Source organism: Asterias amurensis, chromosome 14 (genome assembly GCF_032118995.1).
Source record: "Asterias amurensis chromosome 14, ASM3211899v1".
NCBI lineage: Eukaryota > Metazoa > Echinodermata > Asteroidea > Forcipulatida > Asteriidae > Asterias > Asterias amurensis.
This window is the reverse complement of record NC_092661.1, coordinates 18,120,999-18,136,685: the sequence shown is the minus strand read 5'-3', so window position 1 is coordinate 18,136,685 and position 15,687 is coordinate 18,120,999. Positions and strand designations below refer to the sequence as shown.

At 36.2% G+C, this 15,687-nt stretch overlaps 3 protein-coding genes across 5 annotated transcripts in view; 1 reads left to right on the top strand and 2 right to left on the bottom strand.

Moving 5' to 3' along the window:
- LOC139947381 (uncharacterized) overlaps positions 1-4,080 on the bottom strand; it is a 41,094-nt gene extending 37,014 nt beyond the window's left edge. The window contains exons 1-4 of the mRNA XM_071945287.1: positions 3,881-4,080; positions 2,832-3,039; positions 2,298-2,428; positions 970-1,096 (exon numbers count right to left, since the gene is read on the bottom strand). Coding sequence (XP_071801388.1) covers positions 970-1,096; positions 2,298-2,428; positions 2,832-2,972 — 399 coding nt within the window. The 5' untranslated portion in view covers positions 2,973-3,039; positions 3,881-4,080. The remainder of the gene's footprint in view (positions 1-969; positions 1,097-2,297; positions 2,429-2,831; positions 3,040-3,880) is intronic.
- Position 4,081: 1 nt separating this feature from the next.
- Positions 4,082-15,687, bottom strand: part of LOC139947382 (uncharacterized) — a 99,790-nt gene continuing 88,184 nt past the window's right edge. The window contains exons 12-13 of one of the 3 annotated variants that reach the window (XR_011787347.1): positions 9,529-15,282; positions 4,082-4,091 (exon numbers count right to left, since the gene is read on the bottom strand). Coding sequence is in view for 1 of the 3 variants with exons in the window: in XM_071945288.1 (XP_071801389.1) it covers positions 15,001-15,282 (282 nt within the window). In the remaining 2 variants the exon portion in view is untranslated. Of the gene's footprint in view, positions 4,092-9,356; positions 15,283-15,687 lie in introns of those variants that run through there. The other 2 variants (XR_011787348.1, XM_071945288.1) reach the window with 2 other exon arrangements.
- On the top strand, positions 4,376-7,144 carry LOC139947018 (uncharacterized). The gene is made up of 3 exons (XM_071944833.1): positions 4,376-4,499; positions 4,781-5,200; positions 5,336-7,144. Exons 2-3 carry the CDS (start codon positions 4,786-4,788, stop codon positions 5,914-5,916), a joined length of 996 nt encoding a protein of 331 aa, XP_071800934.1. The 5' UTR covers positions 4,376-4,499; positions 4,781-4,785; the 3' UTR covers positions 5,917-7,144.

Below are 15,687 nucleotides of genomic sequence, written 5' to 3'. Positions count from 1 at the left end.
TGGTGTGGCCAGGGCCCAATTTCATAAAGATGTTAGGGTGAAAATACTGCTTGACAAATTTCTTAGGTAAGCAAAAATTGAGTGGGATACCAGCCACAACAATGCAAATTCAATGTAATTTTGGCTGGTAACCTGTTTCTGCTAAGCGATACTATTCTGTGCTTAGCAAACTTTTGCGCTTACACTGCAGGCTTTATGAAACATTTTTCAATTGTCTGACCTCAGCAATCAATGGCAGCCAATGAAGGGGTCTATTTCACAGAAGCTAGGGAGGCCAAAGCAACTTCAAAAGATTCCTATAGACTTTAAACATTTTCCAATGGAAGTGCCTTTGGGATATAAAAATGGCCTTGCCCTCTAAAAAGATAAAAATAATTCCAGACCTGTTACAGAACAAATATTTTGCTTTTAAATCGGATAAATGCCAAGGCCATTTAAATAAGTCCTATTATCATGCATTTGTATTGGTAAACACATCCATGTGACCATAAAACTACCTCTATGTCAAAATTCAAGCTGTGACCACAACAAAGTTGGAACTTGAGTTTCCTTGGACTGAAATCGGTTCTGATTCCCAGCAAATTATTTTCAATTTCTGAAAAAGGAATAATTCACAGCTCAAAACGCAACGCATAACAGGAATTTATTACAAGGCACTGCTATAGTTAAATTCCCCCGACTGTCCGGAGTCGATTCTAAAATACAAAAACACAATCATCCCAGACCATACTTAAGAATTTCTCTACACAGAGGGGGCAATGCAATAATGTTCTTAGTTTTAAAATAAATTTTTTGAACAATAATGTAAACATATAACTAAAACATATATTTAAATGGTCGATAAATAATTTCATTTTCAAATCATTCTCTTAAAAAATTCAAAATTTCCTGAAAATATATGAGAAAATTTGCTATCAAATTAGAATAATATGCAACAAAAAATGACATATTAAATGTTGAATAAATTACCTTCAGTTTACACTGTGTGGCTAAGTCTGTGAATAACTTTTGGCATTGTGGTGCAGTGTCTCTGTCCAAAAAGATCATCCCTGTGGCATAATGGGATGGTCCAGGCAGGTTTATATCAAGTTCATCTCTGCAGAAATAAATTAGAAATGGAAACCTTCAAGTGCCTTGACCTTATTCCCAACAGGCTTTTGGGCTCAAATCTAAAATTAAGATTGAGGTTTTTTAGTGTGTAGAAGCATGTAGAAGTGAATGCATTAAAAAAATAACGCAAACAAACCCGAGCGATGGTTTGGGATAAATGCTGCAATATTCAAACTAAGTACCATCAAATGGCCATCATTAACAAATATTTAACTCATCAGTTATCGATTTCCCTTGTAAAAGCAGAGCAAAATGCAACACAAAATGTAGCAGTCAAAAAATGCCATTAGCTACTCAACATTTGGCATTCAGTGTGCACCCAAAAAAATTAAATTATTTTGTTATCTTACACTTGTGTCCTTAAGCATGACACTTAACCATTGCTTCGTCTTTTGGATGGGACGTTAAGCCGTTGGTCCCATATGTTATGTTACGCATAAGCTTGGGCGATATCGATTTATTTTATTCACGATATATCGCCGACAATATATCGCGATATTCGATATAATCGCGATTAATGAAATTTGACATCATGTCTTAAAACTCCAAGTGAAATTTGTAGAAGAGACAGTCCTAGTATAAGAGAGGTGTTCTAATGACCTATTCTTCTGGTTTTACTCCAAACCTATAGGGTATCAGCTAGCAAATACACCGCGATATTTAATCGATATATCGATATATCGCGATTATCGCGATATATCGCAATATATCGATATTTTGATTAAAACCAAATCCATCCGATATCGAAATCGTGTCCAAATTAATATCGCGATATTCGATAATTTCGTGATATCGCCCAAGCTTAGTTACGCATGTAAAAGAACCAGTGCACTTGTCGAAAAGAGAAGGGGTTCGCCCCAGTGTTCCTGGTCCGATCGGCAGCAAATTGCGCCACGGCACCTTGTAAAGCATTACATGGCGCTATCAGAATTAGGTCTCATAATTCAAACATAGTCCATCTGGCAGGAAAATACTGTATGTTACAGCGCCAGGAGCGTCACTGGGTGACGAACATGTGCGCTATATAAAAAGCCACAATTATTATTACTATTATTAGTATAAATTACTGGACGAAATCGCTCCTCGACTCTGATATCGACCAAAACAACATTTTTTGCAAAAGGTATAGCATGGAATAATGGTTCACTGTAGCGAAACGGGTTCCAATGTTCAAATATAAATCTTACCTCAAAACACGCGCATATAACTGATGTGGAATCGATGTCATAACACCTGCTCCATCCCCTGTGTCATTATCTCCACTACACGCACCTCTATGCTTCATCCTACACAACATCACAGATGCATCTTCAAGGATCTAAACACACAGTCAAAATAGAGCAGCTTAGCACTTCCAGCACAGTAATGATATCAATAAAATTCGATAAAATTCTGTTTGTTTTGGTTTTTTTTTTTGTGTGTGGTTTTTTTTGGGAGGGTGGGGGTGGGGGAGGAGAGGTTACAAGTACAATGTGTTGATACCATTTAACCATACACTCAAAACAAAAACAAGCAATGGAACAGATTTGTATACTTCAAACACTAGTTGCCATCTAGCTAGACAGTGTGTGAAGCTAGTTCCAGTCACAGAGTCACAGACGGCATTGGATATTCAAAAATAAACAAACCATAGGCCTACCTTATGGACAATATGGCGCACACTCAAGTCAAGACCTTGAAAGTGCTTTGATTTCTTTTGATTTCTTCATTGGTGGAATTACCTTCTTAGACTTGATTCCATGAATGTTGACGATAAATCCAACACCACATGCATCCTTCTCCATCTCCGGTGAATATAACCCCTGGGCCAATGGCAGACCAGTCTGCAGGTCCATCGCTGGTAATGGACAACTCTCCGCCATGGTTGAATGCTAAAAGAATGTCAAACTCCCACGAATGAAACTGACCTGGTGAGGTGACACTTCAGTTCTGAAAAAAAGGAATAGCATTCCAAATAATCTTCTTAGCTCCATGGCAGCAGGTTATCACTAGGTACCATTTACAGACATCAGACTGATCATTTATAATCAATATCGCTAAAGATTTGCAATATCATCATGTTCACTGATGATGTAGCACAGACATGACAGAGCTGAGCAAATGTCCAAAAATTTAAACAAAATTTACATTTCTTACTATATAAATATGATCCAACCTTTAATTAATAATAATAAATCCACACAGTTTTATTTTTTTTAAAGTAAAACCATTTTCTGAGGCATAAATTTCAAGGAATTTTAAAGATGATGCACTTACCTGTAGTCATCCGTGACCATATACAAAAAAATAAAAACTGATTATTTAGTTTTATCTGAATATTTCTGTTTGTTGAGGTAAGTTTTTATTTCCTATAATATACAGATATTATGTGTAATTGGTGCATGTTTAGGGAGCGTGATCGGTCACTCATGACATTGAATTGATGATTGTGATACTTTTGACAATGACAGCAGATGGACAGACACACACGAGCTGAGTGGATAACTCGTGCAAGTTGATATTTTTATTTGATTGCAATCACTTTAAATACAATGGCAGTGCATGAAAAAAGGATAAGTAAGACTGTGGATGATTTCGAAATATAAACAAACACACATGCCCGAGAACTGAATGCATGAGCTGTGACAGGTCAACCGCAGGTCAACAATACAGTTTACCACGCTGTTGTTCATGCTGACCAACTGATCCCGTACGTAAATTAATACAGGCTAGGCTGAATGTGCGTTAAGTCTGCATCGAGTCAGTTCATTGCTCTGATGCTCTTACTTACCAACAGCTCAGAAAATAAGTCCTTCAGGAGTCGAAAATTGTTCCCGGCTTTTTAGTTTTCAGCATTTACTCACAGCTGTTCCACAAAACTGCCATTTTAGTAACGAAATGCGTATTTGACTGGACTTGCTTCGTGATATGCTTCGTGTGTGCACGGACGGGCTTCGTGCATCAGTCACGGGGGCGCGCGCATGGAGCAATCCTGGGAGAAACTGCTTACACACGTGGGTTTTTGCCAAACAAAAACAAGACTGCAGACCGCAGCTAAACAACGCATGCGGTTCACACTCGTTGAGCATGCACCGGGCATGCAGGTTCCTTATTTATTATGATCCAATCACACCGGAGTTAATAATTTGGCAAAGTGGGTATTGACCAATCAACGTGTAGTATTAATTGTAGGCGGAGCCTTGTTTCCCGTATATGGGGATTGCAATTCCGTATTTGGTATAGAGGGGTATCAAAATTTGTGAATGAATTGGCAAGCTCACATGCGCTGGGTTAGTGTTGACAAATTGTGTGAAGGCCTACTACTCATTTTATCGCGCAGAATATTTCAGTATCGGCGGGAATTCGCTCATAATTTCAGTTTTCTGTTATAAATACGGAGGAAAAACAAGGTAAGTTGATCGTTTTATGTTATTTATTCACGACGTGATCAACTTTGGACAACAAGCAAAATATTATCAAAGAGTTGATGTTTTGAGATCACGTATTTGCCTCGTGGTTTGCAGCGAAACTGTCTCTTGGAAACAGTCTGCCTCCCCTCCATGCTCCCTCCATGCGCTGACCGACGTTTAGGAAATTTCCACAGAACAATTTTTGCACACGTTATGTATGACTTAAAAGATGAGATTTACTAAGTATAACTGTTATTTCACATCTCTTTTCCCATTTACAGACACAATGACTGAAGTAGACACACACTTTTACGATTCTCAGCTTCAAAATATCTGCTCCTTCAACATGCCAGACGATGATGCAGTGAGGAATATAGCCGACTCAAGAATATCGAGTCTTGAAAATAACGCAGACTTCGAGGGCGGGCTATTCCGTCAGGACAGGGCATACAACGGGCCGTTTGACCATGCGGCAGAATCAGAGCTCTGTTCGGTGAAAAATCAATTTCAAGAAGATGAATTTCGGCTTGAGAAGTTTTCTGCCAGTGCTGACTTTTTGGAGTCAGAAAGGACTAAATGTTCATCACCATCCAGCCAAAATAATAACATCGAGAAACAAGGCCCAGTTGTGTGTGAGAGCGTGGATGTTCCAGTTTCCTACCAAGTTCATGGGTTGAAACAGCACGAAATGCCCGTCATTGGTGAGACTTTTTTTTTTTCGTTTTTAAAAATAAGTCAATTAAAATTTCAGTTTAAAAAAAGAGTTGATTTTATCATTTTGAATTGCTTAATTAACCAAAAAATTCTCGATTTTTATTTTATTTTTATTTGTGCAGGATTCCACGTTGATCAACGCATCATGCCAGGCTTCAGATACAGAGTCCGTGTTCTGAACAATTCCAGCAACATTGCCCAGCAGACATCGTCACCACCACGTCACCAATTCAATGGACAGGCCCTACATCTCCTCCGCATAGGTCAGGGCTATGGCCGAAGGTTAACATTTACCGGTAGCCTAAATGACAATCCTAATTTCTTCTGGTCGGACAGCGACCCGTCCGGTTATGCCTTCAGCATGGTGGCAGTGGATGCAGGCGATCAGATGGTGCTGACCGATCTAGCACGACGACCCATCGGACGGGGTACAGTTGAAGAAGTCAGCCCATGCCAAACTGAACTCGGGACTGAGATAACAAAGGACAAAACAATCATCAAACGCATTTCTGTGATCATGAAAGTGCTTCTAAGATACTCTTGTGAGAGGCATGGGATGCGATCCATTCGCGCTAATGAGACTGTGATTGTACGAGGAGTAGCAAGGGTTGTTAAGCATGCTGGGAAGAGCCAAGCTTTTACTAAATGTATTGAACAGATTGAACTTCCTATCCAGGGAGAATGTATGCTTTATATGTTATGATTTCAACAAAAACGTTTGCAGCTGACAACAGAAAACACTTGCCCCTTCATTTAATTTCAGCCAAATAAGTTGAAAATCGTCAAGCTCAAATGTTCCTTTTGCTGCTGAGTGTTGTTTTCCTCTCCCCCTGGTCAAATCTATAAATTATTGCACTTAAATAAATAAAAAAAATACCCGATTCCATAAGAAATTCTGTTAAAGGTAATCCTTGCTAAATAATATACAGATGTATACATGAATGATGTATTGTTATGTATAAGGTAATTATATATTTGAATACAATGTAGTATCTGGTTTTTTAGGCCAAACCAAAGAGAGAAATTACAAAGAATAGAAAATGTTATCAGTAGTTTCAATGTGAAATGTTTATCCAGAGGTAGTTAGTTCGAATTCCGCTCTAGTCAATTTTGATTTATTCAATTCAACTCTAAATTATTTCACTTTTATCCAGTTAATTTCCCTTGTGGTTTTATTAATTGATGTATAAAGTTCCAAGTGGAGGAAAATTACAATTTAAGCCCACAATTTCGTCATAAAATATTTATTGATCGAAAATATGTATATTTAAAGCATAGTATAAAAGCGTGTACATATATCATACATCTTTATAAAAAGCTATCAATGCAAAAAGTTTGGTTTGGACACTATTGGTAGTTACTCAAAATAATTATTATCATAAAACCTTTCTTGATTACGAAGAGTAATGGAGAGAGGTTGATAGTGTAAAACATTGTGAGAAACAGCTCCCTCTGAAGTGAGGTAATTTAGTTTTCGAGAAAAGTAGTTTCCACGAATTTGATTTCGAGACCTCGGAACTAGATTTTGAGGTCTCGAAATCAACCATCTGAAAGCACACAACTTCGTGTGACAAGGGTTTTTCTTTCATTAATATCTCGCAACTTCGACGACCGATTGAGCTCAAATTTTTACAGGTATGTTATTTGATGCATGTGTTGAGATACAATGTTTTATACTATCAACCTCTCCCCATTACTCGTCACCAAGAAAGGTTTTATGCTAATAATTATTTTGAGTAATTACCAATAGTGTCCACTGCCTTTAACAAAGAAAGGAATGTAGAAATGGATTAGTACTCACTTCGAACTTGAATTAATGTTCCACTTATGATCCTCCTCAGTGTGTGAATTTAAAAAAATACAAAGTTCAAGATATTCGTTGCTTGTTAAACATTCAATAAACCGAGTTAAACTCGACATGTATTGAAATGATGATTATTGTGATTTGAGAAATTTTAAAATAGTTGTCAAATATAGTTCGTTTATTTTATAGAGCAGCTATCGCGAACAGGCGTAGGCCTACGTTTATTACTTCTAATTAATTGCAAAACGTTGGGCTGTCGCAAAAATTTGCATCCTCCCGTGAAAACAATGTCACCAAGGCCGTAATATTTTACATTTGCCCCTATTCTGCACAATCTACAGATAATTATGCAATAATCCTACCCCATGCTTTTATAGACTCGATGATAAAGTTTTAAAAAGCATGGCCTCCGCTAAAAACTTTCCCCAACCGGACGCATTTTTTTTGTGTCCGTACATGCGTACTTGGTACATCAACAAATGCCACTGTCGTAGTGCTTTTCGACGGGGAAATATTTCTCGATTTTTTTTCTAAATCGATTAAAAAAGGAATCCTTAAAAATGAAATCAGGAATTGCTTTTATGATGGCAATTTTATGTGAAGAAAAAATTGCAAACCAGACGGCGGTTTATTGCCGCACCCTTCCTGTGCGCGGGACACTCGCCTTCAGGTTAGGGTTGCACCCCACCAAATAGGAGAAAACAGAGCGTCGAGCTCATTAATATTTTGTAGGCCCTGAAAATATTCTATATTAGACAGATTTGAGAGCCCCAGAAAGTGTTTCACTGTAAAAATGTTGCCCAATTGTGACCTGGGGGTTGTTGACCTCCAGCTTGAGGTATTTTGGATGACATAGGCCCTGAAATAATGGTTCTATTTGCTGAGAGGTGTAGGGACACTTCTCAAGATTGATGTTCGGACGTTTTGATAATTAGACCTGTGAAGGGGTGTTTTTTTACGAGAAGAGAGAATAACTCGACGGGCCCAGGGACTCCCCATATAAAGATGAGCAGAGAATAAAAGTTCACGAGTCAAGCATTAATTTTCCCTTTCAAGTTAAAAGCTGTGAGACTTTTAAGTATTTTCGTGTGTTTTTGAATATTTAGCATTTTGCACTGTGTGCTATATGAGATATTATTTGGTGGGGTGCACCCTTAGGGTTAGGGTTAGGTGTATTGGTGCGCCATCCATCCACACTTAATAGGCAAAAATTCATACGCCATAATTTGTACCACTCAAAGTCTTTTGAATAATAACGTTTTGGGGTCATGCAATTATTAAAATAATTGCATACTAAAGACAACAACGTTTCACAACCTGGGGCTCTGTGCTTCAACTTATGAGGAGTATTGATAAATTTAGGCTTTAAAGTTGGTAGGCCTACTGCATTCTATTTTAATGGGAGGAATGCAGCAAGTTGGTTTGGGAAATGCACATTGGGTGTTTTTTTTTCTAGGGCAATTCAAAACGGCTGACCAACCAACAATTAAAAAGGAAATCTGAAGTTTAGTAAAAATCTATCTGGTTGGTTTCAAGAAGCTGTGAGACTTAAAGTATTTGTTGAGTATTTTTTAATATTAAGCTTTATTTTGTTTATTAATTTTAGTTTGCATGTATTAATTATAGTGCCTTGCATGTACCCATGAATCCGACGGTGAAAGCATATAGCGCCCTCTGTATGGATTTATTTACCTTTTTAAATGAATGGTTAAAATGAGAGGGTAATTTAATTTTAATAATTTAAACAAAGTAGAATTTGTTCCTAATGACCAAATTTGAATCAAATTTTCTTAAAGGAACACGTTGCCTTGGATCGGTCGAGTTGGTTTTTGAAAAGCGTTTTAAACCGTTTGTTATAAAATACATATGATTAGAAAGATATTTTAATAGAAGAATACAATGATCCACACAATTATCACTCGAAATTGCGTGGTTTTCGTTTTACCTCGTCGACTAACACGGTCGGCCATTGACTCCCATATGGCCGATGGGTTAGTTCGCAAAGTAAAAGGAAAACCACGCAATTTCGAGGCAAATTTGTGAGGATCATTGCATTCTACTTTTAAAACAAACTTTTTTTTTCAAAGACCAAATCGACCGATCAGGCAACGTGTTCCTTTAAATTATAAATGTTTTGTATGCATTTTTCTTGAAATCGCATAATGTTGCAATTTTTTTTCATTTTACCAAACTTTTCAGGTTGCCAATTTTCTTGAAAACATTAGTGTTGGAAATGAGAACAAATAAGTATCATTAACACCAATCAGAAACAAAACAAAATTAACATTAATGAAAAGCATGAACAAGTTCAATTTCCAATCTTTTCTTTTATGGTTTTATTAATACAATTATTATACACTCTTTAAAATCAGAATGTCAACAACTCAACATAACATTAAACAAAAATATTTTCATATGTATTAGTATTTGAAGATAAAACGCAAATCTAATGAGGAATTTCAAACTGAAAAACCAACATTGGATGAACAAAAAACTTAAACCGGGAGAAACAAAACAGAAACAACTTTAACTTTCTTGAGTAACTGTTTCACTGTACAAAAGTGATACACTGAAGAAAATGAAGATGTTAACTTTGGAAGTATATTATTCAGACAAAAGTGCAACTATTAGAAGTACAATAATTTCATTAAAAATTTGAGTCAACAACAAATCTGTGAAAAATTAAACAGCCACTTTAGTAACTTTGCAAACAAAACTTGCAAAAGAAAAAGTGAAACGTTTATCGGTAAATTTAAAAGCATTTATAAGAAATGAAATAAATACGGTGGTAATGTTTCAAAAAAACACTTTAAAAAATAACAAAAACAGGAAGAAAAAGCACCAAGATCATTGGAAAACAAAATACCTGTCATCTCAACAAAGATTCCCATAGGTCGATTCTGTCAGATGTTCAGAGTGCCATTATTGTAAAGTAAACATTACATGACAACTGACAAATCAAACTGACCTTTTCTGAACTGAACTGTTTACAAAATGGTAGTTTACAATGATTTGTATCAAGTCAGTTTTGGTGCAACCATTTAATCAAGGCCACACATGACGGTAAATTAATCTTTTCAAACAAATTTTCAACACAAAACTTAATCTTATAAACAGAATGTACAAAAATTATCCTTGAATATTTTAATGTGTTAATAACAATCAATATTTACAGTAATTTAAGAATGTGATTATCATGCAAAATAACCATGATTGGGCGGAAAGGCATTCATACAAACAATGCTCTACACTGAAGAATAATAACTCTTACCACTTATTATATGAAGATCTGTACAATATAATCTCAAAAAACAAACTTTCAGAATGAAATGCATGCAATAACATAAGATAACCAACAGTGTTCATCACCGCATGCTTCTTCTTATTAACATTGTCTTCATTTTCAAACTTCAATGACCTTTAACATGCAACCATCATCGTGGTCAAGTTCCCTCTATCCAATAACAGTAATGGATGCTACTATTCATTGTACCAAAAGGAACCAGACTATTTTTCCTTCCAGCCTCGGTTTGGTCACATTGATCTGACTGGGAGACAAAACCAAGATGGACGCACCATGATAAAGGTCTAGTATTCGAGAACACCCACGTCAAAGATATTAAATGAAAGACGTGCGTTTTAAAATCCATGACAAATAATAAGGACATCATATTAAAACATCCAAATATATAGATCTTTGTTTGAGAAAAATTTATTTAACCTATTAAAGATACAAATTGGTATCTCACATTTTTTTGTTATTTCTTTTTAAAACATGTCAAAAATATTTTTAAAATCTTGTTTTTTACATATCTTTCAAACTATATTTGTGATTCAGTTTCCATGGTGTGTCCAATGCAGGATTTGATCCTGTCACCATGAGTATTATTCTCTATCACTGTTACTTTGATTTCACATTCCACAATATAACAATGGGGTACAATTATTACAATTGTACACAAACTTGTATACACTCTTATTTTTTAAAGTTATTGTTTTGCTTGACCTCTGTAGATTACAAAAAGGTCTCACTGAAAATCCTTTAAAAATGTCTGAGCATGAAGAAATAACATTTATCTGATTTATTGCTTTGTTATTAGATTTTCAGGAGGACCAACATAATTTAAGGCTTTCCGGGGGAAAAACATCTGGGGGATAAACAAGGGAAGAGGGAAAAACTCAAATTCAAACAACCCATTCTCATTGACAGATATTTTGATTTATAAAGATAATGAGATGTTGTTTTCTTACAGCTAATGTACCATGTCCTTGTTTTCAACAGAAGTAACAATGAAGATGAAAAATAATACTGAAATGACACTTAAAATTGTATTTCCTTCTTTGTTCTTTCGTCTTCCTATTATTTAATTGTTACCATACTAACAGTGTTTTGTGATGATAATAATACTGTAAGGGTTTAATTACCAAAAAAAGTTTTTGGTTTCAACAAAAGTAACGTGAGAACAAAGTAACACAATGGTAAATGAACATCAACAGAACAAAAAAGTGATTGAAGTACTCAACTCATTAACTTAACAAAGAATAATTGATATCATTGTTACCTAGAGCATTCCTGAATTCTCTTCACAAATAGTGTTCTGAATTTGTGACAACTGGGCACTCTTGTTCTGGAGGCAAGTTTGTTAGTATGTGACACCACAGAGTAAGAATCTTGACCACTAATTGCTTCTCTATCTACAGGAGTATAAACATGGGCAGAGTTGGTATTGGGTACAGTAATCTGATAAAGGCAGTAAGTTCTACAAAAAAGAGATGCAGGAGTGGTTTAATCGGAAGGTTATGGTAGCATTATGATTTCTCAATTATTGGACTTCATTATGAATGCCATGGAAATAAGTTTTTAATGGTGAAAAGGTATTGAAATATGTAAATCTTGTCAAACTTTCTCCGCAATAATTTTCCACCTCCAGTAATAAAAGTTATTGGTGTTAGTTTAATGATCTTTGAAAATAAAAAAAATCAATTGTGATTGGCACAAATGCTGTAAACTCTTCTTGGTTTGAAAAATATACTTATGCTTAGGCACATGTTCCTACTCTAGTAAGCACAAATATTTAAATATTATTTGGTTTTTACCCTTGCACCAATTTGTATTAAAGACACTGGATACTATTGGTAATTGTCAAAGACCAGTCTTCTCACTTGGTGTATGTCAACATATGCATAAAATAACAAACCTGTGAAAATTTGAGCTCAATTGGTTGTCAGAGTTGCGAGACAACTATGAAAGAAACAAAAACACCCTTGTCACACAAAGTTGTGTGCTTTCAGATGCTTGATTTCGAGACCTCAAATTCTAAACTTGAGGTCTCGGAATCAAATTCGAGAAAATTACTTCTTTCTCGAAAACTACGTCACTTCAGAGGGAGACGTTTTATACTATCAACAGCTCCCCATTACTCGTTACCAAGTAAGGTTTATGCTGATAAATAATTTGAGTAATCACCAATAGTGTCCACTGCCTTTAAGCACTGTATACAAATATTTGCTTAACAGTAAATAGCTATATGAAATTAAACCCAGCTCATTTGGCAAGTGTTGGTATCTTTTTCAAGTTTCGTCAGGTCCTTTTTCCAGAAGACGATCAACAGACGATCAGAGCATACTGATCGAAACGTCGAGTTGAAACCAACGGTTCTTTTCAGAACCACCCCAACTCATTAGAGATAGTCATTACATGGTGTTACCGCAAACCTTTCTACATCAAGCCCATTTTGTCTTATAAATGTTATTTAAGTGTGGAGAGTAACCAGAAGCCTTTAAAATGATCCAATGGTTCCTTGACCTATAAATTAACCAATCTTTAGTTTCAACCCTAGCAGTGGTGAGGGCTGATTACATCAGGCCCAATTTTAGAACTGTGTATTTCAGCAAGGCTGATTTGAAAGCAGCCTTGCTCATAAAGAATTTGTACAAGTGACATCCAAAGCTAGAGCTTAAAATTACCTTTGTGAAAATTATAAATGTGACTCCAAAATTGAGTTGGCTTAACTTTTTTAGGTCTCTCTTTTTTTTTAAGAATGATAGAACCTCTTTAATGGGTACTGCTAGGATTAAATAACTTGACAGCTTTGCTAGCATGTATCCAAATAACCGGAAACATTAACGAAATTAATTTCAACATTAAGCACTTTTTTATGACTTGGAAAGTTAATGGACAGAAACTAAAGATATTCCCTACTCTTTTCATCAGGAGTGAACACTTCCTATGAAACATGCACAACATAATCACAAACACAAACTTATTTTGACAACAAGTTGGTTGTTCACTCCATCAAAAATGATATAAATTTTAACTAAACTGTAGCCGTCTTATCTTCACAACTCAATCTTTTACAAGACCTTTTTAGCTGCACTGCCACTACACAAATTATATCTCAATAATATCTACATTGATATTAATATGGCTTTTGCATCATCTTTTACTCTTTATAAATCCATCACATTTTAATTGTCTTCACTCTTTCTTTTTACTATGTGATGCAACTTTGCATAATCTTAAAGTGCATAGGTGTAATATTGTATGTGTACAAAAAAAATGCCATCATGTGCATTATACATGGCACGTTGTACCACCTCCTTGTGTCTTAAAGGCATTGGACACTATTGGTAATTACTCAAAATAATTGTTAGCATAAAAAACCTTTCTTGGAAACTAGTAATGGGGAGAGGTTGATAGTATAAAACTAATGTAGTTTTCGAGAAAGAAGCAACTTTCCACGAATTTGATTTCGAGACCTCAGATTTAGAATTTGAGGATTGAAATCAAGCATCTGAAAGCACTCAACTTCTTGTGACAAGGGTGTTTTTTTTTTCTTTCATTATCATCTCGCAACTTCGACGACCGATTGAGCTAAAATTTTCCCAGGTTTGTTATTTTATGCATCTTTTGAAATACACCAAGTGAGAAGACTGGTCTTTGACAATTACCAATAGTGTCCAGTGTCTTTAATTGTGTTCTGGAAACCTCAGGAATTATTTTAGAGAATTGGAAGGGGTACTTTAGTACAAGAGAAAAATAGTTTGTTCAAGTATGAAGACATTTGGGTGGGTGGGAAACACACCCTCTGCAACAAACATTTTTTGAGTATGGTGATGGGAAATAATCCTGAACTGACAACCATGAGCAAGTTTGTGTGTGCACAATTGGTTAACTAAAGGTTGACCATTTGCACTCAAACCCAGGCTGGTCGACCATTAGTTGACTACTGTGGTCAACCATTTGGAACCAGCCTCTTACCCCAGGTTTCTTCACTGGTCCCAACAGCATGTCCATTCTAATGTGTGTAAAGCGCAAAGGGGAACCAGTGCCACTAAAGCGAAAAGGTGGAAGGTTGACTAGACTTCTAAATGAGTCGTTCGAGTGAGTGCGTCACAGCGCATGTACGTTGCTGGTCCGTAGTCAACCAGCGGTAGACTAAATGTGTCCACTCGAACTTGCTCCATCCTGTTGGTAAGCGTGACTTCATTCCACACCCACTTTGAAAAGACTGGCTCGAACAATGAACAGGTGCTCACAGGAAACAGGTTATTGAACTAGTTTGTATGCAAGTATTTATGTGAGAAATTTGTGTTTTGCAAACCAAACAGTCCAATTAAGAAATGATGCTATACAATCCAAAAAAGGTAAAATTACACACCAATGTGTGCTGGCTTTTGAGCTGGAAGTAGAAAAACATCTTTCAGCTCACAATGTAACTAAAATGGGGGAGGGGAAAAGATGCAGTTAACGATCAAAATTTGTGGTTGTGTTTCCATTAACTTAGAGGGGAAAAAAAGGAAAAAATTGATGAAAACATAATGCACCTGTTTGTGTTCCCATCAACAGAATCTCTGAAACAAATGCTAACCCTATCTAACCTTTACACCAGACTTAAATACATGTATTAAGTAATTTGATTTACTTTGGTTGCATCCTGAAGAACATCAAGCTTTGAAGTATGGCAGGGGTTTCAAAAGACATCATGGAACATTGTTGAGATATAGCTGCTCAGGAATATTGGTTGTTTGAAGGAAGTCAGGTTTGAAATTCAGCTGTTGCTGTTGTTGCTGCTGCCGCTGATGATGTTGTTGTTGCTGCTGTTGTTGTAGTTGTTGTTGTTGTTGTTGCTGCTGCAGCTGTCGTTGTTGTTGTTGTTGTTGTTGTTGCTGCTGCAGCTGTCGTTGTTGTTGTTGTTGTTGTTGTTGTTGTTGTTGTTGTTGTTGAAACTGCTGGTAAGCTGAAGGCTGGGCTGCATAGTTTCCCTACAACCAAGTAAGACAATTGGGGATTAGGTTGACTCAGTGTTTCTTTCCCAATCTCTCACTTCAGTGGACCCCAGTTTTAATCCCACATCAGACCAAAGCCCATTGGGGTTTTCCTCCCACATCTCAAACTGAACATTTCATTTCATTTCATTTCCTTTTAATCCTGTCATTGGCGCCAATGGGAAACTTCCAGGACGCTTGGTGGCAGCAGACTTATCAGGTAGAATCCATTGTTATCGATAATGTGCGCACGCTCATAACTACGCAAACAACGAAAATTTACCTGGTAAGTCTGCTGCCACCAAGCGCCTCAAAGTCTCCCATTGTGTGGTTGGAGCGTAATAAAAATAAACAAATCTAAAACCCTTTTTTCAAATTCTGTTTACTGTAATAAATGTTGTG